General features: G+C 60.3%; 2 protein-coding genes across 2 annotated transcripts; both read right to left on the reverse strand.

The window, feature by feature from the left end:
- Window positions 1–2: 2 nt before the first annotated feature.
- RAVER1 (ribonucleoprotein, PTB binding 1) lies at window positions 3–8,529 on the reverse strand. The gene is made up of 14 exons (XM_074854668.1): window positions 8,286–8,529; window positions 7,148–7,214; window positions 6,144–6,613; window positions 5,766–5,957; window positions 5,014–5,143; window positions 4,830–4,930; window positions 3,801–3,912; window positions 3,306–3,565; window positions 2,831–2,924; window positions 2,552–2,694; window positions 1,547–1,627; window positions 1,310–1,438; window positions 1,143–1,220; window positions 3–1,042 (listed from the first exon to the last, which is right to left on the reverse strand). Exons 1-14 carry the CDS (start codon window positions 8,502–8,504, stop codon window positions 896–898), a joined length of 2,223 nt encoding a protein of 740 aa, XP_074710769.1. The 5' UTR covers window positions 8,505–8,529; the 3' UTR covers window positions 3–895.
- Window positions 8,530–9,397: 868 nt separating this feature from the next.
- TYK2 (tyrosine kinase 2) lies at window positions 9,398–26,823 on the reverse strand. The gene is made up of 26 exons (XM_074854631.1): window positions 26,760–26,823; window positions 25,223–25,300; window positions 23,984–24,041; window positions 23,658–23,870; window positions 22,607–22,730; window positions 19,997–20,141; window positions 19,540–19,703; window positions 18,931–19,315; window positions 18,515–18,709; window positions 18,178–18,335; window positions 17,957–18,080; window positions 17,630–17,822; window positions 17,429–17,535; window positions 16,909–17,085; window positions 16,710–16,797; window positions 16,468–16,595; window positions 15,773–15,908; window positions 15,255–15,406; window positions 14,999–15,149; window positions 14,430–14,527; window positions 12,978–13,170; window positions 12,559–12,677; window positions 11,845–12,017; window positions 11,634–11,751; window positions 11,335–11,445; window positions 9,398–10,308 (listed from the first exon to the last, which is right to left on the reverse strand). Exons 4-26 carry the CDS (start codon window positions 23,842–23,844, stop codon window positions 10,174–10,176), a joined length of 3,561 nt encoding a protein of 1,186 aa, XP_074710732.1. The 5' UTR covers window positions 23,845–23,870; window positions 23,984–24,041; window positions 25,223–25,300; window positions 26,760–26,823; the 3' UTR covers window positions 9,398–10,173.
- Between the last annotated feature and the right edge of the window lie 95 nt (window positions 26,824–26,918).

Genomic DNA, 26,918 nt, shown 5'->3' on the forward strand with positions numbered 1-26,918 from the left:
GAGACGATATAAATATAGCTTTACTTTGGGAAGGGGGAGGGTCCGGCGGGGGGGGGGGACACACACGGAGCCCCCCGTACAGCAAACCAGACAGCATCGACAGTAGAAACAGGGCAACAACTCAAAACCCAGGAAATCCCCCCAAAAATAGAGGGAGGGAAAAAGAAAGGAGGGTGGGGACACTCCCCCCTCCCCCGGCCAAAAGCGCCTGCTGGGTGCTGTGTCCCCCCCAGGCAGGGGAGGGGAGGGGGGAAGGCAAAGCCCCCCCAGCCGGGAAGGGAGGAACCTTAAAAAAAAAAAAAAAGGCAATAAAAATGAGCATTAAAGTAAAAAGGCAACTTTTACCCCAAAAAAATGTAAAATCGCGGCAGCTCCAGTCTTTTAAAAAAAAAGAAAAACAACAAAAAACCCAACCAAAGAACCCCCACACGAGTGAAATGTTGAGGAAAGGGGGGGGGGGGGGGCGAGGTGCCCAGCTCAGCCCAGCCCCCCCCAAAGGGGAGTGGGGGGCTGGGGGGGGTGCAGAGCTGTGACACCCCCCCCCCCAGAGCCAGGGAGCCCCCCCCAAGCAGCGGGTTAAGGCGGGGAGCGCGTGGTTTTTTGGGGGGGACACACACGCAGCTCCCAGTTACTGCTGTGGGAGGGGGGGGCACGGGTCTCAGGGACCCCCCTACGGCACTGGGAGTGGGGGGGGGGGGTGCGCTCTGCACTGAGCCCCCCCCCCCCCAGTCCTCCAGGGTCAAGTCTTTCATATCACTTTAAAACCCTCGAAAAAAAGATAATGAAAAAGGACTAAACATTAAAAAAAAAAAAACCAAAACAAAACAAAAAAACAACCCACATTTGTACAAGATTTACAGGGGGGGAGGGAAGATTTGGGGGGGGGGGGGGGGGGCTAAAATATCCTCTTCCGCTTCAGGTAGGAGTCGGCGTAGTGGCCCCCCAGCCCCTGGGAGTGCTGCCCCACGTAGCAGCCCTCGGGGCTGGGCTCTGGGGAGGGCAGGAGGTGGGAGAAAGCTCGTTTCTGGCCACCCCCGGGGGTCTGAAAGAGAAAAAAAATAAAATAAAGTGTGTGAGGGGGGGTCAGCGTGGGGTTTGGGGGGGGTGTAGGGGTTGGGTTTTTTGGGTTTTTTTTTTAAAACCTTTGAGTTGTGCGAGTGGCTGGGGGGTCCCAAGGCGAGGACGGCGTCTGCGGAGCCCGATGGCGGCATCCCGACGGCCTGGGGGGGGTAAAAAAGGGGAGAAATTAGGGGGGGTCTGGGCACAGGGGGGGGTCCCCTGTCCTTGGGGACGCAAGGGGGGGGCTCACCTTGTTGAGGTGACTCTGCTTGAGCCCAGCTTGAAGGCCACTGGTGAAATAGGAACTGGGGGATCCTGAGTAAAAGGGGGGCAGGGGGGGCCCCAAACCCCCCCGCTCGAAGCCCGGAGATGAGGAGAGCTGGAAGGGGAATGGTGACAAATCAGGGGATCCCCAAAACAGGGGGTTGGAGGGGCCCACTTTCCCATTATACCCCTTTTCCAAAGTGCTGGGGGGGGGGCTTTTTACCTTGTGTCTGCTGTGCCCGAAGCCCCCCAGGATGGGTCCAGCGTGGTCTCGCGTCTGGGGGAAAATCCGGGAGCCCAAATCCTTCCCCGGAGAGAGGACGGGTTAGAGGGGCTGCCCCACCTCGTTCTGCCCCCCCAAAACCTTCTAATCCTCCCCAAAAAAATCCTTCTAACACCCCCAAACCCCTTCAACCCCCCCGAAACCTTATACCCCCCCACCCCAAAATTCTTCTAACCCCCCCAAAAAACCTTCAACCTTTCCCCAAAAACCTTCTAACCCCCCCAAAACCAACCTTCCCCAAAGCACCTTCTAAGACCCCCAAAACCTCTTCAACCTCCCCCAGAAACCATCTAAACCCCCCCAAAACCATCAACCTTCCCCAAAATACCTTCTAAGCCCCCCCAAGTCCCTTCAAACTCCCCCCAAGACACCTAACCCCCCCCAAAGCCATCAACCTTCCCCAAAACACCTTCTAACCCCCCAAAACCCTTCAACCTGCCCCCAAAACCAACCTTCCCCAAAACACCTTCTAAGTCCCCCAAAACCTCTTCAACCTCCCCTAGAAACCTTCTGAACCCCCACAAAACCATCAACCTTCCCCAAAACACCTTCTAAGCCCCCCCAAATCCCTTCAAACTCCCCCCAAAAAACATCAACCTTCCCCAAAACCCCTTCAACCTCCCCTAGAAACCTTCTGAACCCCCACAAAACCATCAACCTTCCCCAAAACACCTTCAACCTCCCCCAGAAACCTTGTAAACCCCCAAAACCATCAACCTTCCCCAAAACACCTTCAACGTCCCCTAGAAACCTTCTAAGACCCCCCAAAACCATCAACCTCCCCCAGAAACCTTCTAAACCCCCCCCAAACCATCAACCTTCCCCAAAACACCTAAGCCCCCTAAAACCCCTTCAACCTCCCCCAGAAACCTTCTAACCTCACCCCAAACTATCAGCCTTCCCCAAAACCCCCTTCCAACCCCCCAAAACCCCCTTCCCACCCACCGGCTGGTAGTCGAAGGCGTAGCTGTCTCCGGCCAGCCCGGGCGAGGGCAGGAGCGGGTCGGCCAGGGAGGGCTGGGAGAGCCGGGGGTTGGAGACGCTCCCCAAAACACCAGCTTTCAGGTTAAACCCTTTGTTGGTGGCTCCTGAAAAGGTAAAAGATTTGTTAAGGGGGGAAGAAACCCACCCAAAATGCCCTATTTCTCATTCTTTGTCCCGAGAGATTTCCCTTCTCCACCCCCAAGTGGGGTGGGGGGGAAACGGGGAGCGGAGGGCGCTCACCTCCCAGGCTGTTGGCTGGCAAGAGGCTGTGCAGGTTCAGGTAGGGGTTGAGAGGAATCTTGAAATCTTTGGGGGGCTCCCCCAGGAGTGAGACCTGCGGGAGAAACATGTCGGGGGCTCAGACAGCTCCTTGGGGGGCTCCTTGAGGGGTTCAAGAGGCTAAAAGTGGCTCCTTGAGGGGGTTGGGGGGCTCCTCGAGGGCCTCAGGGGGGTCAAAATGGCTCCTTGAGGGGCTCAGGGGGGCTCAAAATGGCTCCTCATGGGCTTCAAGGGGCTTGGGGTGCTCCTCGAGGGGCTCAAAATGGCTCCTTGAGGGGCTTGGGGGCCTCCTCGAGGGCTTCCAGGGGCTCAAAATGGCTCCTCGAGGGGCTCAGGCACAGAAACCCACCCCAAAACCATGTCGGGGGGCACCTGGTGACAGCACAGAGCCCCCCCCAAGGTGGGACAGGCTCGTCCCGGAGTGAGGGGACCTTACCCCGGAGGTGGGAGGTCCGTTTTCACTCTGCTTTGGTTTTTGGAGGCCGCTGATGACAGATCCCAAAATGGAGGTGGTGAGACCCTGCAGAGCCGGGGGGGTGACGGCAGGAGGGGTGAGCTGAGGCACTTGTGTCCCCAACACCGAATTTTCCCGGTCTACTCCCACCGGTCCCAGGAAAGAAGCCAGGGGTACGTTTCCAGAAGGCAAAATTGGTGATTTGACGTGTCCCTGTGCCATGTCACCGGGCAAGGGGCCACCTGGGGAGACAGAAGGAGAGGGATGGCACCAGCCCCCGGCCCCCATCTCGATTCCAGCCCTTTGTCCCCCCTGAGGAAAACGCAACCTCAGCCCCCTCCACTCCCCAACTTTCCTTGAAGGGGGGTGTCCTGTGTGGTTTTTCCCCCCAAAAAAAACAGAGCGGTGAGCTCCGCAGGGCTCCCTTTCTCCCCCAAAGCGACGCCCGGCTCCGCGTGCCATGACACCGGCTCTTACCGGAGGAGAGCTCTCCCAGGAGCTGGCCGGGGGCCTGCGCCGGCGCGGTGGCCAAGCCCAGGGCGCCGTGGGGCAGGGAGCTCAGCGGCGAGTCACCCAGGAGCCCTGGCTTCTGCGAGAGACAGCGGGAGGTTAATATTGAGCAAAATCAGCCCATTCGGGGCAGGTCTGTGGCTCTGGAGGGGAGCGGATGGTGGTTGTCGGCTAAAAACTCGGTGCAGGCCTGGGGAGAGCCTCGGTTGTGATTTCACGGCTCCTTAAGCAGCAAATACCAGAAATAACATCGGGGAGACACTCCCCGCCACGGTTCAGCACCCATTTTTGGTCAAAACCGGTCTGTTTGCACTGGAAGGAAGGAGACAGCCAAGCCAGCTCACGTTTGCCGAACCGGGAAATTGAAGGGGAGCCCAGGAGGGAGGGGGGCTCCCCCCTTTCTCACAACCCCCCCGGCAGCGAGCTTGGCGCAAGGACCGGCTCAACAACCGCAGGACAGAGGCAGAGCCGCCGAGCCGGAGCCCTCCAAGCTCCAAATCGAAGCAAGGACTCACTTCTCCCAGCAAAGCGGCGTTACTGGGGTCACTGGGGTGACTGGTGTCACCACCAGACCCCTCGCAGCCACCACACACGCAGCGCGTCTGGTTTGGGTCAACTTGTTCTGCTGCAGTTGGGTCCGGACCTGGTTCTGCAGCAGAGTTGCCCAGCAACGCCTCCTGGGGCGGAACACGCAGTGGAAAACACCAGAAATACAGAAAATCTCGCAAAAGGAGGAAAAAAACCAAGCGCTGGGTGGTTCAGGAGGCGTGAGGGAGCTTTAATCCTCTCGTTGCCGCTTGAGGAGCGAAGAATGAGGAGGAAAAAGAACTTCGGCAGCCAGGGAAGTGCGTGAGGCGGAGCAGAGACACGAGGCAAAGCAGCTGCATACAGCGGGAGAGGCACGGGCCCGCCGTTGGGTTTGGGAGACCCCCCCGGGCTCCGGCACAGCGGCGGTATTGGCGTCCGCGGCACAAAGAGGAGCTGGGATCGACGTACCTGCTGCGCTTGGGTTTGGTTCTGCAGGGCGAGTTGGAGGAGAGCGGTGGAGAGGGCCGGGTTGGTCACCAGCGGCACGGAGGGAGCGGCGCCGAGGATTCCTGGAGGGAAAAAAACGGAGGAACGGCCTGCTGCGGCGAGGCCAAAACCCCCACCCCGGCCTCCGCTCTGCGTTCGGCCTTACCCTGCTTTCCTCCGACGGCCCCGTGGAGCAGGGGGTTGAGCAGCAGCTGGAGGGAAGCGGGATTTCCCAGGCTGTTGAGAATTTGGAGGATATTCGGCTCGGGGAGGAGCCCTTTCCCACGATTCAGCGCCTTAAAAACCAAAAACCAGCGCGGTAAAACCAAGACAACCGGCTTCGAGGCGTCCCCTGTGAGAGACCACCCTGAATTTGCTCTCACCCTCCCAAAACCAGCAAGAAACACCCAAAATCCAGGTCCCGGCAACATCATTCCTAAATATCTCATTGTAGGGCAGGGAGGAAACGACCGATCCATCCCCGCGGGTGACAAAAGCCACGGCACGGCGGCAGCCGCGCGGTTTGTCTGGGACCCTGCCGGCGCGGCACCTGCCCGCCGAAGCTCTCCGCGCCGAGACGCCGCTGGATTTTGGCAACAACCGGCGTTCCCGCTCTGAATTTCGCAGCGGTGTGCGAGGAGGTGGGAGCAAAAGGAGGGAATTTGTGCCGGCTGACCGGAGCTTGGGAGCATCAGCATGCTGGAGATGGCCGGAGGCAGGAGATACAGGCAACAGACGGCTGCTCCATGGGGGATCCGGTGGGAAATGTGCCGGCTGCTCCGCGACAGCCTGCTCCAGGCTGGATACCTGACCTCGGGAATGCCGGCGGCATCTGCCACGGCGACGGCAAGCTGTGCAGGGAAGAGGGAGCGAGGAGGAGGAGGAGGAGGAGGAGGAAGCAGCACACACACAGCTCACCGTCGCCTGCGCGGCTATGAGGGCGGCCAACATGCTGCGGCCGGGAGGGCCGGGAGCGCAGAAGGAGACTCGGACGTGATTCCCGGCGAGGGGCAAACCGTCCGTGGCCTGTTGAACCATCTCCGCCATCTCCGCCGACTCGTACTCCAGCACCGCGAAGCCTTTCAGCTGCCCGTCCTGCCCGTAGGCCAGCTAGGAGAGCAGAGAAATCCCCCAAAATAAAAAATAAAAATAAAAAAAGACATCACCACGACAGGACGCGAGATGCTCAGGCGCTGAGACGAGGCTGTCGCAGCCGCTCTTTGGGCTGTTGACCTCTGAGAGCCTGGAGAAGGCTGCACCCCAGGAAAAACACTGCCACACCCCCCCAGCTCTCACCTGGCAAAAAGCAGGGGCGCAGGCGGCGGAAAAAACGCGCCGCAGCTCCTCGAGGTCGGCGTAGTTGTGGGGCAGCTTGTCGACGCACAAGCACTTGGAATGGAGCAGGTCCAGCGTCAACTGGTTGACGTCCGTCCAGTGGACGTAGAGAGTCCGCGTGCCCAGCTGCCTCCCCAGCAGGTCCGACTTGGCTCTGGCCGCCGAATCCTTTTTCATATATTCCACGAAGCCGTAACCTTTCGAGTGTCCCGTTTTTTCGCTGTAGACCAGGAAACAACGTTCCAGGTTGCCAAAAGGTCGCACCAGCTCCTCGAATTGCTGCTGGGTGTAGAGCTGGGGGAGGTTGGCGATGCACAGGAGGGCGTCCGTAGGCTGTAGCTGCACCGAAATCTCTTTTTCCCGCAGTTTGCTCAGGTGGAATTTTTTGATGGCCGATTCCGCCTGTTCCCCGTTGAGCAAAGTGACAAACGCTGCGGGAGCAGAGGCGGGAGGGGGTGAGGCCGCGCGGCGCCTGTTTCACCCCAAAACGCGAAGACGCAGGGTTAAATCCCGACAGATGAGGGGTAAAATTCACCCCTTGCAACGAGGGGGCGGCCGGGGGGCTCACACCGTCCTCGTGAAGCCTCGTGCGAGGGACAGGGATGGTGTCCCCACAGCCCAGCACCCGCACGCAGCTCCCACGGCTTTTTCCGTCCCTCAAAACTGATTTTGGGGTGCGGGGGATAATGCCGGCGGGCGCAGCCCCCCGAGAGGGGCTGGATTGAACCCCCCCCCGCTGCGAAAAACACCGTAAATCCCACGCCGCAGCGTATAAAATCTCCCAGGGGGGTGTTAGTAAACCACACAGCCGTTAATTTTCCACGGAAAAGCGACGCCAAACGCGTTGTCTCCCCGCCCCGCCCCAACAGAAAAACCCCCCGCGCGCAGCCGCGGCGCTGGATTCGGCGCGGGGAGAGCGGTCGCCGTCGCCGGAGACGCCCGCGCTGCCAGAGCAGCTTACTCACCAGTCCCTTTGTATTTGTCCACAAAGCAGTATTTCAGCTCGTAGTCGCTCAGCAGATCGTGGACTTCCTGGATAAACAGAGGGATTTTAAAGAAAAAAAATGAAAAATAAAAGGAGTCAGCTTCTCAGGAGAAGCTCCAGGCGCTGCTCCTGTCACATCCCTACGCGTTGCCTGAACTTATTTCCCCCCTTCCCGCGCTTGGGAGAGGGAAAAGGCTCCGTTTAAAGCAAAGACGCTCCCCGACGCATCTAAAAGAGACTAAAACCAACCCTTCGGCCTCAATATCTTCCTCCCTCCTCCCAGTGTCACCTCGCCTGTCCCCAATTTGCCACCCCGAGGGTGATTTTACGCCCCCCCCCCCCCGCACCACATTTTGTGTCGCTCCTCCTCCCTGATAAGCATCTTCAAACCAGCTGCTGAGGGCAGCGGCGTTGCCGCCGGCTCCAGACTTTGCCCTCCCCGAAAGGGTTTCCAGACCTTCGGCCTCCCCCGGGCGGTAATTAACGCTCATTTACAGGGAGGGGAATTAAAAAACGCCACCGGAGGGAGCGCCGAGGCGGCCGCGGCTCGTTGCAGGCCGGTATTCGGGGCTCGTTCAGCCGCGCTGGCTCCTCCTCGGAGCCGGGTCTGAGGGGGGACGGGGTGGGGGGAGCCCCGCGCCTCCCGCGGGAGCTGTTCAAAAGGACACGGGGGGGGTTGGGGGGTTCACGGAGCCCCGAGGAGCGGCCCGAGATTCACTCACAGGAGCCGGCGCGGTTCGGGATCCGCCCCGGCCCGTTAGCCCGGCTCCTCGCCGGTACCGGGCCGGGCTTCCCCGTCACCCCCCTCCATATCGGTCCCTACCGGAAATCTTCACCCCAAAGCCTCAACCCCCGCCCCGCTACATCCCGCTCCCAGCCCCGGGGGGGGCTTGAACCGCCCTCCGGTCTCCCCCGGGCCCGGTCTCCCCTCAGCCCCAGCCTGGTCTCTCCCCGGTTCCCGCGGGCCCGGGCCCGGTCTCCCCTCAGCCCCAGCCCGGTCTCTTCCCGATCCCCTCAGGCCTAGTGCCGGTCTCCCCTCAGCCCCATCCCGGTCTCTCCCCGGTTCCCGCGGGCCCGGGCTCGGTCTCCCCTCAGCCCCCCCGGGCCCCGGCCCGCACCTGGTTGCTCACGTCGGCCGGTAGCCCGCGGATCAGCACCTTCCGCCGGTTCCGGAACTGGCGGGCGCTGCGCTCCAGGCGGCTCCGCACCTCGGCCGGGTCCAGCACCGGCAGCTCCTCCTCGGGGGCCCGGCCCAGCCCCGCGGCCGCCGCCGGGAGCTCCGGGCTCGGTGCCGTTACGGCGCCCGCCAGCGAGAGCGCCGCCGCTGCCGCCGCCATCTTGGGCACCCGCCGCCTCCTGGGACCATCGAGAGGCGACGGCGGGTAGAGCGCCGCCAAGACGCCGCCGCCTCATTGGCCCGCCCGCCGCCGCGCTCACGCGGGAGCATCCCGGGCGCTCATTGGACAGAGCGAAAAAAACAAGCCGGCAGCACCGGCGCTTTCTATTGGGCCGAGACGCCCCCTATTAGCATCGCGCCTCCTCATTGGACAGAAGCTGACGAGCCCTGCTGCTACCGCACTCTATTGGCTGCTTGTCGGGGCCACGCCCCTGAGCGACCCGACCCCTGACCCCCGCAGCGCTATAGAGACCCGGGACGGCCCATCCTACGGGAGCCCTGAGCCCCCCCGGCCCCACAGGGACCCGCGAGACACCCCCCTGCCCCATAGGGGCTCCTGACCCCCCACCTATAGAGACCCCATGACACACCCCTTCACCCTACAGAGACCCCCCCAGACACACCCCTTCACCCTATAGGGGTCCCTGACCCCCTTCACCCTATAGAGACCCCCATGACACACCCCCTTCACTCTATAGGGGTCCCTGACCCCCTTCACCCTATAGAGACCCCCATGACACACCCCCTTCACCCTATAGAGACCCCATGACACACCCCCTTCACTCTATAGGGGCCCCTGACCCCCCCTCCCACTCTATAGGGACCCTGCCCTATAGAAAACACTCCCCCCCCCCCCATTGGGAACCCTGACACCCCCCCCCACCCCAGACCTTATAGGGACCCCAAGACTCCTCCCCCATAGCCTATAGGGACCCCAGCCCCACAGTGGCCACCCCCAAGGGCAGGATATCATGTGCCGCCCCCCCCCCCCCATTCCCAGGGGACCCCCCCAGGGCCCTGCTCTCCCCCCCACCAGGCCAGAGAGGAGGGGGGGCCATTATATCCTTTATTGGGAGACACCCCCCATAGGGAGGGGGTGGAAGGAGGGCCCCCCACAGCCCCCCCACCCCCTGCTCCCCAGGGAGGGGGGGCAGACAGCAGGCAATAAATAACGGGGAAAGGGGGGGGGAAACAGCCTCCCCTTGCAGACAGTTTGGGGGGGCACCCAACCCCCTCTTCCTCCAGCCCCTCTGTGGCACCCCAAAAACAGTCCTGGGGCACCAGCCAGAGCAAAAGGTGTGGGGGGGTACACACACCTTCCCCCCCCCCCCGCCCCAATCTGGGGGGAAGGTTCAAAAATGCAGCGGAGACCCCAAACCCCAATAAAGTGCCAAATTCTTTTGCTGAACCCCCATCTTTGGAGGGGAGGACCCCAAATCCTGGTGGGAAGGAGATCCCCGAGGAAGAGGAAGGAGTGAGGCGGGGGGGGTGTGTAAGGCCGTGAATCCCCCCCCCCTTCCGCCTTGCTCCCCACAGTCTCATTCACAGTGTTCGGCGCCACGGCGAGGACAGGCACAGGATGGCCGGGGGGGGCCACAGCGGGGCTGGGGGGGTCCCCATGGCACAGGGAAGCTGGGGGGGGGGGGGGGGGGGAATCCCCCTGCCCTCCCCCTTCAGTACTGCTCTTCCGCACGCTCAGCCCGGGCCGAAACGCCGCCGGGAAAAACCAGAACGCGGCAACACGCGGCTGCGTCCCCCCGTCACCGCCTCCGCGGCGTTCTGGGGAGCGGAGGGGGGGGGTCCCCTGTGTCCCCCTCCCTGGTCCCGGCTCAGCAGAGGCTGAAGACGGAGGGAGCCTGAGCCCTGTATTTCTCGTGGAAGCTCCTGAGGATGGGGACGAGGTTGCGGAAGGCCGGGCGGAAGGAAGCTTCCGCTTCCCAGCAGTTCTTCATCAGCCGGTAGATCTGGGGACGGAGGGGTGGGATGAGGACGGAGAAGCTTCCAGAACCAGCGCGGTCACCACCGGGATCCCACCGGGAATAAGGGGGGGGGGGCTCCTCATTGTGGAGCTCTGTGACCCCCCGACTTCATCCTCCCCCACAGCAATCAGAAGCTCTTCCCACTTTCTCTCTTCCCAGTTTTTTCCCTTCCTTCTGCATCTTTCCCTTCCCACTTTTCCCCTTCCCTTTCCCCACTTTTCCTCCTTCTCACCCCACTTTTCCTCCTTCCCATTCTTTTCCTTCCCTGCTCACTTCTTCCTCTTCCCCCATTTTTCCCTCCCCATTTTTCCCCCTCCCTCTCTTCCTCCCCACTTTTTCCCTCCTTCCCCATTTTTCTCCATTTCTCCACTCTTCCCCTTCCCCCCCCCATTTTCCTCTTCCTTCCACATTTTTCTCTTCCCTTTCCCATTTTTCCCTCCCCTTTCCCCAACTTTTCCTCCTCCCCTTCCTCCATTTTCCTCCTCTTCCCTCCCCACTTTTTCCCCTTCCCCATTTTTCTCCTTCCCTTTCTCCATTTTTTCCACTTCCCTCCCCATCTCCCCTTTCCCCAGGGGCCAGCACAGCCCAGTGGGACAGACAGCCGGACAGACAGGCAGGCAGACAGGCGGAGGGATGGGCGGGCGGACGGGCAGGCAGGGGGACAGGCAGGGAGGCAAACAGGCAGGCAGGCAGACAGACGGACAGACGGACAGACAGGCAGGCAGACAGACGGACAGACGGACAGACAGGCGGGCAGGCAGACAGGCAGGCGGGCAGACAGGTGGGCAGGCAGGCGGGCGGGCAGGCAGGCGGGCGGGCAGGCAGGCAGACAGGCAGGCAGACAGACAGGCAGGCAGACAGACAGGCAGGCGGGCAGGCAGGCAGACAGGCGGGCAGGCAGGCGGGCAGGCAGGCAGGCAGACAGGCAGGCAGACAGGCGGGCGGGCGGGCAGGCAGACAGGCGGGCAGATAGAGAGGCAGGCAACTGGATGCCAGGACGTGGAGCCTCACCTCGCAAGGACAGTCCTTGGGACTCGGCAGCCTCTTCCCCCTGTCCAGCAGCTCGATCAGCCTCAGCACCGTCATCTGCCCCTGCGTCGCCCCGATCATCTCGATGAATTTCTGTGGGAAAAGAAGGAAAAAAAACCCCAACAAACCACAACTCAGCCACGATCACCAACTCAGCAAAACAAAACCCAAAACTCAGCCGCGATCACCAGCTCAGCAAAACAAAACCCAAAACTCAGCCGCGATCACCGGCTCGGCAAATGCCGCTGCGGTGAAGCTGGCGTCGCCGATCCGGGACTCACCGCGGGAGGGCTCTGGCTGGAGTCGCAGCGGGTCAGGAGCTCGTAGAGCGTCACCCCGAAGGACCAGACGTCGGACGCGTAGTAAAACTTACACTCCTTGAGGCACTCCACGGCGTACCTGCGCGGTGACGGCCGCCGGTGAGCACCGGCACAGCCCGGCACGCGCCTCCGCTCGCCGTATCCACCCCCCCGGCGCCGAACCCGCGCTCACCAAAAGACGGGGCTGTCCCCGTCCTCGCAGACGCGGTAATACTCGTGGCCCTCGGGGATGGCTTTGGCTAAACCGAAATCCCCGATTTTCACCACGTTTTCGTTCTCCAGCAGCACGTTGCGGGCAGCGAGGTCCCTGTGGATGTAGTGGAGGGAGTGGAGATAGGCCATGCCCTGGAGGAGGGGGAAGAGAGGGGGGTCAGAGACATTTTAGGGGGGTCAGAGACATTTTGGGGAGCAAAAGAGCCCAGAGTGCAGACAGGCCATGCCCTGGAGAAGGAAAAAGAGGGGGGTTAGTGCCTTTTGGGGAGGTTAGAGACATTTGGGGAGGGGTCAGAGCCATTTTAGAGGGGGTCAGAGCCATTTTGGGGAGCAAGAGAGCCCAGGCTGCAGACAGGCCATGCCCTGAAGAAGGGAAAAGAGGGGGGTTAGAGCCATTTTAGGGGGGTTAGAGCCAATTAGAGGGTGGGTAGAGCCATTTTGGGGTACAGAGGAGCCCAGAGTGCAGACAGACCATGCTCTGGAGAAGGGAGAAGAGAGGGGTAGAGTCATTTTGGGGAGCAGAGGAGCCATTCTGGGAAGCAGAGTAGCCCGGAGTGCAGACAGATCATGCCCTGGAGAAGGGAAAAGTGTGGGGTAAAGCCATTTTTGGGGAGGTTAGAGCCATTTTTGGGGAGGTTAGAGCCACCAGAAGCCGGGAAGGGTCAGGCTTTACCTCACAGATCTGCTGGGCAAAGAGCAGGATGTGCGCCAGGCTGACGTTGTGCTTGGGCAAGTAGTCTCGCAGGCTGCCAAGGGGCACATACTCCATGATCAGCTGCACGATCTTCTCTCCTGGAAGAGGAGGAGGAAGGTGACGTGTGAACCTCATGGGGAGAGGGGAACAACCCAGAGACACCCCAAACCCCAGCGCTCTGCCAGGAAGGGGATTCCCCCCGCTACCAGCCGTCGAAAAACTCAAGGAATTGGGTTTTTAGCAGCAGCAACAGTGCCGGGGGGTTGGACAACACAAGCTCAGGCTCTGCTGTTTGTGTTCAACTGCGACACCAAATGAAAAAACAGGGCAGGGAAGAGCCAGTGACCCCCCGCGGCTGTCACCAAAGCCACCGCGTGTCCCCCCTCCAGCCGCCTCACCCTGCTCGCTGCAGCATCCCTTGTACTTGACGATGTTTTCGTGATAAAGCGTCTTGAGAATCTCAATCTCCCTCTTCCAGCTGGTCAGCAGCTGCTGGCTGCAGCCGGATTTGAGGGATTTGACAGCCACCATTTCCCCCGTCCCGTCGTTGGTGGGGTCGTAGCAATACAGGCTCACCTTCCCGAAGTGACCCTGGCAAGGAGCAGGCACAGAATTTATGATCCTGGCAGGAAGAAACTTTTCCGGCTTCCCCAGCCCAAGAACAGCCTCTCTGGAAGCCCTCCATAGAGGTCAATAAATTTCCTGGGAAGAGGGGAAGTCCCCAGTGAAAAGAGATTAAAAATAAAGAGCGTTTCCAAAGAATCTGCACTTTGACCCTCATCCAAATTCAGATTCTTTGGAAATCAGTCCGGAAAGAGGCTGTTTCACCCAGAGGCGACCGGAGCGGATGAATCACGCAGCAGCACGAGGCACCACGATAACCTGCTACGAGGGAAACGTCCTCCCGAGCAGCTCCGAGCCCCCCGTCCCACCCAAAGGGACTTAAATCACCCTCCAGTATCTTTATCAGCTCCGTGGTGCGTTGGGGATTTATGGTATCAGCTCCTCTGGGGATTTAGAATCAGAGAATCACTGAGGTTGGAAAAGACCTTTAAGATGATCGAGTCCCACCGTTAAGCTGAAACTACCAACTCCCCACCCCAAACCCTGTCCCTCAGCATCGCGTCTGCGCGTCTTTTAACCCCCCCGCGGGGTGGGGACGTGGCCCCTTCCCCGGGCAGCCTGTCCCAGCGCCCGCCAGCCCTTTGGGCCGAGGGGTTTTTCCTCGTATCCAATCTAAACCTGCCCGGGCACAACTCGAGGCCGTTTCCCCTCATCCCGTCATCCAGGACAAGAGATCTCGCCCCCCCACCTGCCCCCCACCCCCTTCCAGGCAGCTGTAGAGCACGAGGGGGTCTCCCCTCAGGCTCCTCTTCTCCCTCAGCCCCTTCTCTTGTTCTCCAGCCCCGTCACCAGCTCCGTCGCTCTCCTTTGAACGCCCCATCCCACCTCAAACCCCGCAGAGCCCTCGGAGCCGGGGCAGGAGATGACGGAACCCCGGGAGGGGTTGGGGTGGGGGGACCCCGAAGCTCACCCAGCCCACCCCCCGCCCAGGGTGCTCAGAGCCCCCTGAACGACCCCGGGGCCGGGGCATCACCCGCTGCTCTGGGCAGCCTGTGCCAGGGGCTCCTGCCCTCAGCGCAGAGAATTTCCTCCTCAGATCTTGTCTAAATCTCCCTTTTTTTAGCTCAAACCCATCCCCCTTGTCCCGTGGCTCCAGGCCCAGTGAAAAAGTCACCCCCAGGGCAGAGTTGGGGCCCCCCCCAGCGTGGCCCCGTCTCTCCTGTGCTGAGGGCCCCCAAGCTGGACGCAGAATTGCAGGGTGGGGGGTGTCTCAAGGTGCCTCTTACCTCCCCCAGCTCCCGAATCTTTTTCAGGTAACGCTTCTGGAAGACGGTGGGGTCTGACACCGGGAAGTCGGGGTTCACCGAGGTGACGTCTACGAGGTCTGGAAAGGAAGGGGGTGAGGGGGGAGCTGGGGTCACCAGGCCGCAGGGACACACATTTTCTCTCCCAACCCTGTGCCCCAAGGAGGGCCTTTTCTCTCCCCTCTTTTCCCTTTTTAGGCCTTTCCTTTTCCCCTCCTTTTCTCCTTTTTGGCCTTTTCTTTCCCCTTTTTCGGCCTTTTCTTTCCCCTTTTTCCCTCTTTTGGCCTTTTCTTTCCCTTTTTTCCCTTTTCTTCCCCTTTTTGCCTTTTATTAACCTTCTTTTTCCTTTTCTTTCAACCTTTTTGCCCCTTTTTAACCCTTGTTCTGGCCCTTTTCTGCCCTTTCCCCACCCTCACCCAGGACAAAATGGTCTCCACAGCCACCCCCACCACCACCAACACCCAAATCAATTCAGGGTGTGGGGGGAACAATGGGGCTGTAATACCCCCCCCCGCCGAAAAAGCAGGACACCACCATCTGCAGAGCCTCACTGTGCGGCTGGAGCTGGGTGAGATCCCGCAGGATGGTGCGGAAGGACGGCCGCTCGACGGGGGTGTAGTTCAGGCACTGACAGATGAGGGTGGCCAGCTCCTTGCAGGACGGCTCGGGCAGGCGATGCCTCTTCTCGTAGAAACGTTCTTTCTGAGAGAAAGGAAAGAAAACCAGGTCTCAAACCTGGATCCACCAACCAGGAACCACCCCGGAACGACGAAAGCGGGGATGGAGGGAGAGGAAGAGGCGAGTCACCTCCGAAGGAGTGCGCTCCTTGAGCGGGACGTCGGCGTCGAAGCAGATTTCCAGCAACGTGGTGCCAAAGCTCCATTTGTCGGCCGCCGTGCTGAGGTTTCCCACATCCCGGACGCATTCTGGGGCGATCCAAGGGATCCGGTCCACGCGCTCTTTGGGAGAGGGGAGGCAAAAGTGAGGTGTTGCTGAGGATACAGGAAAGACCCCACGAACGTGGAGAGGGGGGAAAAAGCTCCCCGCAGGATCCCAACCACTGAGGGGCCGCGGTGGGACTGTCTCCGACAGCAGCTTCGAGGCCACTGCCACAAAAGTTGCATGTCCGCACACTCCAAATGTCATAGATCATAAAAATTAAGGGTTCAAAGGCAGGCAAGACCTTGCTGGAACAGCTCAAGCACAATCCACGCTATTTATTAGCTACTTGGGCTGCAGGAGGGGGGAAAAAATCACCCGGATTTTCAGCTTGGAACAAGGCCAAGTCCAGCCCCGCTCAGTCCAAGTGCAGGATGACCGGGTACCTTCTCGGGAGAGCACCGTAAAGCTGACTCCGGGGTCACTGAGCTTCACGAAAGGCACGGATCCATCTTCCAGCCCTTTCCTGGCCAGCAGGATGTTTTTCGCACACACGTTGCCGTGCACCAGGTTTTTGTCTTCCTGTGAAAACGCGAGGACACGAAATCTTGGTGGGACTCCTCACAGATGCCTCAGATCAAGGTCAAGTCTACGAGCTACACCAGAAAATAAAAAAAGCAGGACTCCTGGCTCTAATTACCTGTGTCACCTCCCCGTCTCGTTATCCCTCTGCACAAAATTAAACCCGGAGGCGGGGAATAAAAGAAACACGAGGATTACCCAGCGCTGGGGTGCGTGCCCTCACAGGCAGCTAGCGTGCTTTCCCAAGCTGCTGGCCAGAAGCCCAGCGAGCGAGGAAGGCAGCATCCTCCTCCTCAGCTCCTCTCAGCTCACGTGGCTCCAAAACAGCCACAGAGGTGGGAATCCAGCGTTTGAAGTTCACGTGCGCTACTGCAGTTGCTCACCTCCAGGGAAGAGGGAGCCAGGACGGGTTTTGTGAGGTGCAGGCAGGGCACGTTATGCTAAAAAGCTGTTTATCTGCTCGGAGGGCAGAGGGAAGTGGGGCAGAGCCTCCTGCCACGCTGTCGGCAAGACCCTCGCAGTTCCCTGCTGGAAAACCCGCAGCTCCCAGCCCTGTTACCAGGTAGCTCAAGGCACTGGCCAGCTGCTTGGCCACAGTGATTTTCCAGCCCACGGTGACCCGGCCTTTCTCCTTCCGCAGCAGCACGTCCAGAGGTCCGTGTTCCACGAACTCCTCCACCATGATGTCTGTGGAAAACGGAGATATTTTCCTCAGCCCTGCCCCGGCGCCGGCCAAGGGCAAAGCACCGGCACAAGGCGAGACCGGCTGCGGCAAAGGGTGGGGGAGAGCCCCGTACTCACTCTCAGAGCCTCGCACGCAGACGCCGTGCACGAAAGCCAAGTGGACGTGTGACACTTGGCTCATCAGGCTGGCTGTCTCGAAAAACGCCTGCGGGGAGAGGAAAAAAAGGGTGTCCCGAAGGCGGCCGGGTTCTCGGAGCACCCAGCGAGCAGCTTGGGGCCATTTTCCCCCCCCTTCCCACCTCCCCCTGGGGCTCACCAGGGCGATGTCTCTGTGGCTGGGGTCCAGGACTTTGAGGACCACGTGCATTTCCCGGCTGTTGTTATTCTGCTCGGTGGAGAAATATTCCGCTTCGTCGTCGGCCCCAGTGGTCCCACAGACGTTCAGGAGCCCGTCATAGATGTTTGTGCGGGTGCCCTGCCCCAGGTGGGCTCGCTGCAGGCAAATGGAGAAGGCAGGCGGGCGTCAGACCCCCATGGGGGGGGAATTTTTAGCCTTGCATGCGCAAGCTGACTCTCCCCGCTTCCCTCCGCGCGCCGCAGGGAAGAAACGGCCTCCTGCCTGGACCCCGCTGCCTCTGCACAGCTCCTTCCTCCCTCTCCTTAAACAAGGAAGGAATAAAACACCAAACCAAGCCCCAAAACTTCTCCGTGTCTCTCTCCTCTTTGCCCCCAGGGTGTCGGGGGTGCAGTAGCATCCCCCTGATGAGGAGAGGGGCTTCCTCCAGCCAAGGGATTTACCCACGGGCTTCCCGTCCCGGGATGGCAGAGCGCACAACCTGGGTGATCTCGTTCTTGCGGATCTGGTGGAAGCTGAGCTGGGTCAGGTTAAGGATCTGCTTCGCGCTGTCCTTCACCTTCCGCGTGATCAGCAGGTCCGAGATCTCTGTGAGAGGAGGGAACGGGACATAAAGCCTCAGAAACGACCCGGCACTCTCGTTCCTCGAGCCCGAGGGAGGGAAGAACATCCATCCTCATACCTCCTGGTTTGGGGGGACAGCATCTCTTCACCGTGAAGCTTTCCTCGCCAGACCTGAGCGTGCAGCCCTTGAGTACATCCAAGAGCTCCCGCAAAGTAGAAAACTCCCGGTCCCACCCTTCCAGCACAAAGGAGTTTCCTTTTTTTTGGATCCGGAATTGCCTGTACTTGAGGGCTGCCTGCACCCCGGGAGCCTGGGAAAGACGGAGTCAGGATGGGCGTCGCAGCTGCCCGTCACCCAAAAAGCCGACAGCTCGGAGCAGGCGCAGCCCAGCTCGTTCCTAACGAGACGAGCACTGGGAAGGCCGCGCTGGGAAATGCATTTTACCTGCTGGTGGCTCCTTTTCACCACAGAGAGAATCATCCTGTTGAAGTCAAGGACGCTCCAGCGGATGATGTAGAGCCCTTCCTCCTGCTCCTCCCGTCGCAGTTTGGCAAAAACAAACTCCTCCCTGGCAGCAGGAGGAAGGGGAACGGTCTCGGATAAGCCCCGAGGACACGGCACGTCCTCGGCAGCCCCACGCTCTGCGTCAGGGAGAAGCTACTCACTGCATGGGCCCGTGGATGCCGTTCAAGATGCTCATCACGAGTCGCGGCGGAGCCACTTCGTGACACAGGTAGTGGCTGGAATCGGCCGTGAGTCGGAAATAACCGTCCACCAGCGAGACCAAGGAGAGCGCGCTCTCGGAGGACGGGAGAACCACCTCCTGGGAAGAGGGAGAAGCCATGGAGCTGGAGGGCGAGCAGCCCCAAACCCACCCAGCCCAAGGAGGAGAGCGTAAACCCCTCACTTTTTGGCATGAACCCCAGAAAAAATCCTTGTTCTGCCTCCTCCCGGTCTCCGATGTGCAAATACGGGCTCCCCGGTGCGTCACGTCCCACTCACCAGGCACTTGTTGTCCTGCCGGTTGATGCTGACCCTGCAGTCCTTGACGACGATGTGTGTGATCTCCCGGAAATCACAGAAATGGGCCCATTTCAGCTCGCTCCGCTCCGCCGGCTGAGTCGGCCCCTTGGGCTCCAGTTCTTTGTTTCTGCTCTTTCTCCCAAAATATCCGCGATGGGAGAAGTTCTCGACACTCTGTGGAGGTGGAGACGCAAAGGCATCAGGTCCCAGCCCTTCAAACCGCTGGGAAATGGCACCACTAGGTTGTGGCGGCAATGGTTAAACTGGGATAAACTGGAAAGGAACTTGGGGTGCCCAGAGAGCCCGGGGAAAAGCCCAGGAGCAGGAGCTTAGGCAAAGGAGCCAGTGTGGGATGGGATTTGGATGGGAACGGCCCTTCCTGAGCACCAACCTACCTCTCCGGGCACCGGCCGCCACTGGATCCCGGTCGTGCCGGTGACGAGGACTTCGTGGGTGACGGGTTGGTCCTTGGGGAGCAGCGCGTGCGTGTGCTCCGGCTGCGAATGGCCCCCGTTGACGTAGAGCTGCACCTTCTCCCCCTCGGAGGAGGTCTCCAAGGAGAGCACGGGGAAGAGCTCGCTCCCGAAGCGAGGGGCGAGGTGCTCCAGGGTAGCCAGGTACTTGTACATGACGTCCTGCACCGTCAGCTTGCCGGCGCTGACCGTGTGGCGCTGGAAACGCTGCACGAACTTCTTGAAGACGTTTTTCATGCGGAATTTGGTCAGGTAGTTGTTCTGCTGGATCTGGCGGTAGAAGGAACGAGGGATGCAGTCCTTGAAGCTGGGGAGGGAAGGAACAACCCGTCAGCAAGACCTCGGGGGCGCTCTACGGCAAAACGCGCAGCCGGAGGAGCCGCAGCTGATGTCGCCGTCGCCTAAACCAGCCCCAGGCTTGGTCCTGGTGAGTAGGACGGAGAGGAAAGAGGGTGAAAACCACAAAAAACCCTTCAGACAACGGCAGAGCAGAAAGCGCCCAGCCCCGAGGCTGCGAAGCCAAGCAATCACCTGTACTTTCTGGCCACTTCCTCAAGGGAGATGCCTTTTTTGATGGCGATGTGCGAGAGGTGAAGCACGGCCATGCCCAAGCTTTCGTTCTTGAACCTCTGGACCTCCTGTTCGGTCTGGAGGTCTTTCAAAGATGCGACGTCATTGATGAATTCAAATTTCCCCTATTAAAGACAGAAAGTTAAGTAAAGGGGGAAAAAATGCCCCTGCGCTGACTTCTGGAGTGCTTTTTTGTCTTTTTTTATTTTAAAGGTGTAATGGGATCCTCCTCAACTCTGCTCCCAGCCTCTTCAAGCAGGACAAAAAGCTTTTCCAAGGGCAAACTACAGCTGTGTTTGTCCTCTAAACAAAGCCCTCACAGATGAAAAACCAGATCCTGACGCTAGGGCTGAGCCGAATCCGGCTGGATCAAGAAAATCACCCAGGTTTCCACAACTCCAGGAGCCCGGGTCGTTACCTGCTCAAACAGATACTCGAAGGACGATTTGTCGAGCAAGGCTCCTCCTTGCAGCTTCTCGTCGGGGGAGTCGCTCTGTCGGGGCACGTTGCGATAAACCGCCGGTTCCTTGTCGTTCATCCCGTGCCAATTCCGAAAGTAGTACCTGGAGGGGAGGAGGAGAGGAGAGCGGCGCTCGCCCGTGGGGACGGGAGGGCTGTGGGCTGTCCCTGCGCGCTCTCGCAGCGGAAAAGGCCGCCCTGGTTTTGCCTTTAAGGCCAAACTTGGGTCCAGTGGCTGCCCCGGACCTGCTCGAGGCTCGTTTCACCTGTAAATCTGCTCCTTCCACCTGTACATTTGCTGCCTCACCCGTAATTCTGCTCCTTCCACCCAGAACTCTGCTCCTTCCACCTGTAGATCTGCCCCTTCCACCCGTAAATCTGCTCCTTCCACCTGTAATTCTGCTCCTTCCACCTGTAAATCTTCTCTTTCCACCCATAAATCTGCCCCTTCCACCCGTAATTCTGTTCCTTCCATACATAATTCTGCCCCTTTCACCCATAATTCTGCCCCTTCCACCCATAATTCTGTCCCTTCCACCCATAATTCTGCTCCATCACCCACAATTCTGCTCTTTCCACCTGTAATTCTGCTCTTTCCACCTGTAATTCTGCCCCTTCCACCCATAATTCTGCCCCTTCCATTCATAATTCTGCCCCTTCCATCCATAATTCTGCCCCTTCCATCCATAATTCTGCCCCTTCCATCCATAATTTTGCCCTTTCCACCCATAATTCTGCTCCATCACCCACAATTCTGCTCTTTCCACCTGTGATTCTGTTCTTTCCACCCATAATTCTGCCACTTCCACCCATAAATCTGCCCCTTCCACCCGATGCAGCTGCCTGCCCCTTCCTGGGGGCTGCTGGGGGACGAGCCAGCTCCCCAAGAGGGTTTTGCAGCAGTTTTGTCTCAAGAGAACGGGGAAACGACCGGCCGAGTGGCAGCAGAGAGGTCTGTCCCACCCCAGCACAGCCAGGGGTCACACTCCGGGCTCAAAGTGGCAGGTTTGGGGTTTTTTTTAAGAGGCAAACTTCTTGAAACCGCGCTGCCGAGATGAGAATCAGCCACATCCTCCAAAAACATGACCTGAGCACGAGGCAACGACTCAGAGGCCGGGAGGCAAAGGGGAAGCCGCCTCTTCCTGCCACCAAAACTGGTTCCTTTAAGCTTTTTCCACCCATTTTATGCCCGGCTGTGCCATACAGCACACAGACTACATCCCCTTCGTTAAAGGACCCTAATTAATTAATACAACCGCTTCCAAACGCCTCTTTAGCAGCGGTGCTCCCCGCAACGCCATTTCGCAGCCAAATTTTCCTGCTGCTGGAGCCCAGGGGCTCGCAGCCCTGCAGGGCACAACCCACCCCCCCTCCAAAACAGAGAGCAGCCAGGGTGAGGAGCGTCCCCCCCAAACGCCACATCTAAAAATCTACCAGCAGGAAGGGAGCTCTGCGGGCAGAGCGAGCTTCCGTTCCCATCGCTCAACCCCCAAAGCCACATCTCTGCCTGCGGTTAATGCGCCGGGGTCACGCCGGTGCTCGTGCCGCGGGTGCGAGCGGCCTCGGAACCAGCCATGAAGGGAAAGGACTTTCTGGCCCCAAAAAAATCAGAGCGCTACAGCTCGCAGGGCTGAGGAGGTGCTGGGCATGAGGACTCGAAGCCTTCCCCCTCACACACGGGGACGGGTGGCTCCCACGGCCGCCGTTGAACCGGCCCGGCGAGGCGCGGGAGCCGGCGCGGCGCCTCCGAGACCGTTTTTTGGCCGCGTGGGTTGTGCTCGGCGCAACGGGCGGCTGCGGAGAGCGGCCTCGGCTCCCTACGCCGCGGCTCCCCAGGAACAAGGTACTGCAAGTCGAATAAAACCTAATAAATCTCCAAGCCAGGTTTTCTGTTTCTCCCTCGCTTTTACCTTCGGTATGACTCACCGTGAAAAAAAAAAAAAACAAAAAGAAAACAAAACCAAACCCCAACAAAACCAGCCTGAAAAAGGCTTTTCTAATAAAATCACCAGCGGCAACGTTTTGGGAGGAAACACTAAGATCAGAGTCCCCATCACCCCGTGGGGAAGGCGATATCTCGCAAAGTCATCTACAAAAATCTTCCCAGGCAGGCAGCCGCGACGCCACAGCCCCAGGATGGCTCAGAGAGACCCTTGGGTGTCACTCCTGGGCTCCAAACCCATCAGAGGGGACGTTGCCCCGCACGGGGAGCGGGGAGCAGGGGCTGGGTCAGCCGGGGAGATGCGGGGAGGAAGGTGGAGGCGCCTCGGGAACAGGGAAATGAGTTTTTCCACGCTGAGGGAGAGGCAGGGGCTCCAAACACCACCTGGTCCTTGTTTAATCCTTCCGAGTCTGATGGAAACCAGCCCTGCGGAGTTTACTCAGTTCCCCGACCCTGCGTCCACCTCCACAGGCATTTTCCAGGCAAATCTGGGAACAGGGAACCTGGAGGCTGGAAACCCAGCGGCCTTATTTCCAGCGCAGCCTTATTAAAGCCCAGCACGGCTCCGCTCCGCAGGGCTCGGCTCAAAAAAACCCCCAGGGACGGCGCGGAGGGAACCGGCCTCACCTCATGCGGAAAAGCAGGTTGAGGTTGGTGTCTTTGCTGATTTTGAAGAGGTGGTTGGGCGGGAGCCAGATGCGGCTCTGGGTGTCATAGAGGGCGAAGAGGCTGTAGCACAGCGGCGTGATGCCTGCGAAGGAAACACGATCCCTGTGAGGGGCCGCCGAGCCCGCAAAGATTCACGGTCGATAGGGAAAAAAAAAAAACCAAACCAACCCGCAACTTTCTTCACCCCGTTTCTCCCAACTGATTTTACTGGCAGCACAAACCCATCCGCGCTACCGACACCCCACCCCCAGGGCCCCAGCCGTCCTCCTCGTCCCCGCTCGCAAATGTCAGAGCCAGGATAGTCTTTAGAACTGCCATTTAAATCGAGAGCCGCGCGTCTGCCGTCCTTCTGGCGCGCTCGGGGAAAGCCAGCTGGCCCGGGGAGCTTCGGCAGCTTTTCTTCCAAATAAACCGCCGTGCAGAGCCGCGTCGACTGCAGCAAGGGGAAGGGAAGTTAATAAACCCCAGGGGAAACGTGGATTTGCCAGTTTAACCTTAGGTGAGAGCTAAAAACTTCTCCTAAGGGTTCAAAAAGACGTCAGCTGCCTTTAATTCAAACCAACACGGCTGCGAAACGGCCCCTCGGACCGCGAAAAGCCCCGGCGCAGGTGCCCGGCATGATTTTTGCAGGAGAAATCCACAGCGAGGGGAGGCAGAACGCTCATTAAACAGGGACGCTGATGAGTCAGAGGTGAAGTAATTGCTCTTCAACTCATCACGCTCCAATAATTCCCAGCCCCCCTGGCCTGAGCCTCGGGGTAGAACCATCCCGCTCCGCTTCTCAGGAACTCCGGAGCGAGCGGGGATGCCCAAAATCTGACAGCAGGATTTGCCAACAGCCAGTCAGCAGGAAACCGCTTCTTAAAAACACCACGACGGCTCAGATTTATCAGATAAAACAGCTCAGACAGTCCCAGAGATCAGAAAAGTGGAAATTTCTCCGCCCGGGGCTGTAGCCCGGTGGGGTATCGTGGTGTTGGGAGGGAGATGGAGCCCCCCGAGCGCTCACCGATCCTCCGGGCGAGGTCGATGCAGATCTCCTCGGCGCTGAGTGTGCCCTGGGCATAGGTCTGGCACCTCTCCCGCTCCTCCTCGCCGCTCCAGTGCAGGCAAACCTTCACGCCGCCGCTCGCCGAGAAGCAGCAGCCGTCGGCGTCCGACTCGCCGTGTTTCGCCGCGCATTGGCACAGAGACATGGCGACGGCCCCCGAGGACGCCCCAGCTGGCGAGAAACAGAGAAATAAATAAAAAGAAACGTTAGCAAAGCATGGGGCACCCCGTCACCAGTCTCTCCCAGTTGGGTAACTGGGCACCCTCCACCCCGACGCTACACACCTCGCCGTCAGATGAAGCATAACTCGGTGCCGCTCTCCGAAGCCGGCGTGGGAGGGGGCTGTTGGGAAGGGATCCGTCGGTGAAAATCCCTCCGGGTCACCCACCCCCCAGCTCTTCTCCCCAGTCCTTCCCAGTGAAATCCAGCACCCATTCCCCAGCAATTTTTTTGCCACCAGCGCCGCAGCTCAACTTCCCTCCGACCGCGATTAACACCGCGGGGAGCTCTCGCTTAGGGCCAGGACTCTCACGTGCCCTCGCCCTCTCGACTGAGCTCGCTCGCAGCGAGCTCACGGTGAGCTCGCAGGGTTTTTCACCTTTCAGACGATCCCAGGGCTGCGAGCGAGCCGTGCCGAAGCCGCACCCCCCCGCCAAAAAGGCTCCGCGACGCCGTATCAACACCGAACACAACATGGGGAGAAGGACCCGGTGGTTTTATCTCCCGCTGCCACCCCGGCGATACGGCGAAGGAAACCAACCTGGGGAGCAAACCCCGGCACTTTGGGGGGGCCTAAAGCCTTTTGAAGCATCGTGCTCCGCTCGCCACATCCCCGGCATGAGGGTTCCCTGCACCCTGCGTGCAGGGGAGCGAGCGGAGGGGTGAAACAAGCAGTTCTCACCCCAAAAAGCTGCTGGTTTGGGTGCTGGGCGGAATTTGGCTGGGGTACAAAAAATGAGAGGTGCCAAAAGAAGCCCTTTTTCCAGGAATTTTGTGCCGGGGTGGGGGTCTTCCCCCTTCAGCAAAACGCCTCTCCAGATCCTCTCAAGGCGAAGCACATGACGGCATTACTTCAGCTTCCGCCCGCAGGCGCGGAAAGATCCCGAAGCCAAACCTTGGCAGATTTCCCCCAATTCCCTCCTCGGGAGGAGAGTGGAATCCGAAAGAGGCGGCCGCTCCGTCAGCTTCCTCGTTTCGAAAAACCGGGGGAAGCCAGCGGAACTGGTCGCAGCACCCTGAAGCGGGTCGTCGGGAGCTCAGCACCCCCCAAAAAAGTAATAAATCAACTTTAAAAGGCTGTTTTTTTTTTTTTGGCAGCCGAGCTCGCTGCTGACAGCAGATGCGGAGAGGGCTGAAATTTGGGAATTTAGAATTGAAAAATGGGATCCAAACCAATTTGGATTTCCCAAGTTGGCAAACAAAACAAACCCCCCAACCCGGGGAGACCCTCGCGCAGCAGCATCCAACCTTCCCCCTGCCGTTATTCATAACGGGGGCAAGTGCTGACGCTGCAGGGCACAAACCTTCCCGATTTCACCCCGATTTCAGCCTCCGCAGTTGTGGTTTCTCCTCCGTGGGCGTCTCGGGCTCCCAGCACAGGCCTGGGAGGGGAGAGGGAAGCGAGTTACGAGCCGTGTTTTGCAACCTCGGTGCAGCTGCGCTCCCAAAAGACGCGGCCGGCGAGGATCGTGCCCGTCTCCGCTCCAGATCCGCACGCGCTCGGCTACGGCGAGGACTCAAGTCATCACCGGGGGTGCGTTTTGACCCATTTCAGCCCTCAAAGTGGGGGTTTCCCCCCCAAGAGCAGCCCCTCAAACCTCTGGTCACGTCCCGGTGCTGCTGACGGCACCTGCCAGCCCCCGTTTGCTCCCTGACCCCGTGTTTCTGAGTGGGGAGCGCTGTACACACACGTGTTTGCTGTGTGGTTTTAGGGCGACGGGGCAAAAAAATGCCCGGCCACTGGCATTGCCCGGCAGGGGAGGTTTGGGGGGAGCCCCCCCAAGAGCTAAAGGTGGCGGCGGGCTCTGCCTGTGGGGCAGCGTAACGGGGGCAAAGTCCGGGGCTGGCTGGGGGAAAGGCGGAAGCGCCGGGGACCGGCTGCCCCACGGATGGCGGGAGGAGAAGGCAGGGACGCCGAGGCCTAATGCCCACCCCCCAGATCTGAACCCCCCAAGATCCTGACCCCCCCCAGCCCCCTGAATCCTGACACACCCCCCCCGACCCCAAGGCCCCCCACATCTCACAGCTACACATCCTGACACCCACATGCCCCAGACCCCCGGGGCCCTCAGCCCCACATCTCCTGATGTCCCCCCCAGGCTCACAAACCTTGACCCCCACCCCGGAGCCTCCCACCCCACATATCCTGACACCCTCAGCCTAAAACCTCCTAGCCCCACATATCCCGAGCTCCTCAGCCCCACATATCCTGACCCTCCCACCCCACAGCCTCTTAACCCCCCAAACCTTGACCCCCCCCAACCCTGAGTCTCACCCCCAGCCCCACACACCCTGAGCTTCCATGGGGGCATATCCTGACCCCCCACCCCCACCCCACAGCCTCCCAGTCCCACACATCCCAAGCTCCCCAGCCCCACATATCCTGACCCCCCAACCCTGAGGCTGCCCCACATATCCTGACCCCCCAAACCTTAACCCCCCAACCCCAAATACTCTGAACCCCCAGCCCCACATATCCTGACCCCCCAACCCTGAGACTGCCCCACATATCCTGACCCCCCCACCCCATAGCCTCCCAGCCCCACACATCCCAAGCTCCCCAGCCCCACACATCCTGACCGACCACTCCCCACAGCCTCCCAGCCCCACACATCCCGAGACCCCCTTTTCAGACCCTCTTACAACTCCCCACACCCCCTGACACACCCCCCCCCAGCCCCCTCCCCTCACACACCAGGCCCGGCTCCCGCTCCCCTCACCCCACAGACCCCGACACCTCCCACAGGCCTCATCCGCGCAGGCCCGACCCCCCCATATCCTGCCCCGAGCCCCTCCCGGGCCCCCCAGCCCCGCACACACCGGCCCCCCCCCGCCTCATACCGGGCCCCGCTCCCCGCCGGCCCGGCCGCCGCTCCGGCTCCCTCCGCCCCGCAGAGCCGCCACCTCCCATTGGGCCCGAGAGACGCGCGCTACCATTGGCCCGCCGCCGCCACGTTGCCACGCCCACACGCCTTGGCCCCATGGGCGGAACGTTGGCAG

The sequence above is a fragment of the Strix uralensis genome, chromosome 38 (genome assembly GCF_047716275.1).
Source record: "Strix uralensis isolate ZFMK-TIS-50842 chromosome 38, bStrUra1, whole genome shotgun sequence".
Taxonomy (NCBI): domain Eukaryota; kingdom Metazoa; phylum Chordata; class Aves; order Strigiformes; family Strigidae; genus Strix; species Strix uralensis.

Coding starts and splice junctions, on each gene's coding strand:
- TYK2 (XM_074854631.1), bottom strand. CDS start 23,844: ATGTCTCTGTGCCAATGCGCGGCGAAACACGGCGAGTCGGACGCCGAC. Junction 15,407..15,772: donor TACGGTGCTCTCCCGAGAAG/GTACCCGGTCAT, acceptor CCTCTCCCAAAG/AGCGCGTGGACCGGATCCCT. Junction 14,528..14,998: donor CACCCAGCTCCAGCCGCACA/GTGAGGCTCTGC, acceptor CTTCCTTTCCAG/ACCTCGTAGACGTCACCTCG.
- RAVER1 (XM_074854668.1), bottom strand. CDS start 8,504: ATGGCGGCGGCAGCGGCGGCGCTCTCGCTGGCGGGCGCCGTAACGGCA. Junction 4,931..5,013: donor GGCCGTCGGAGGAAAGCAGG/GTAAGGCCGAAC, acceptor TTTTCCCTCCAG/GAATCCTCGGCGCCGCTCCC. Junction 1,628..2,551: donor ACGCCTTCGACTACCAGCCG/GTGGGTGGGAAG, acceptor TCTCCGGGGAAG/GATTTGGGCTCCCGGATTTT.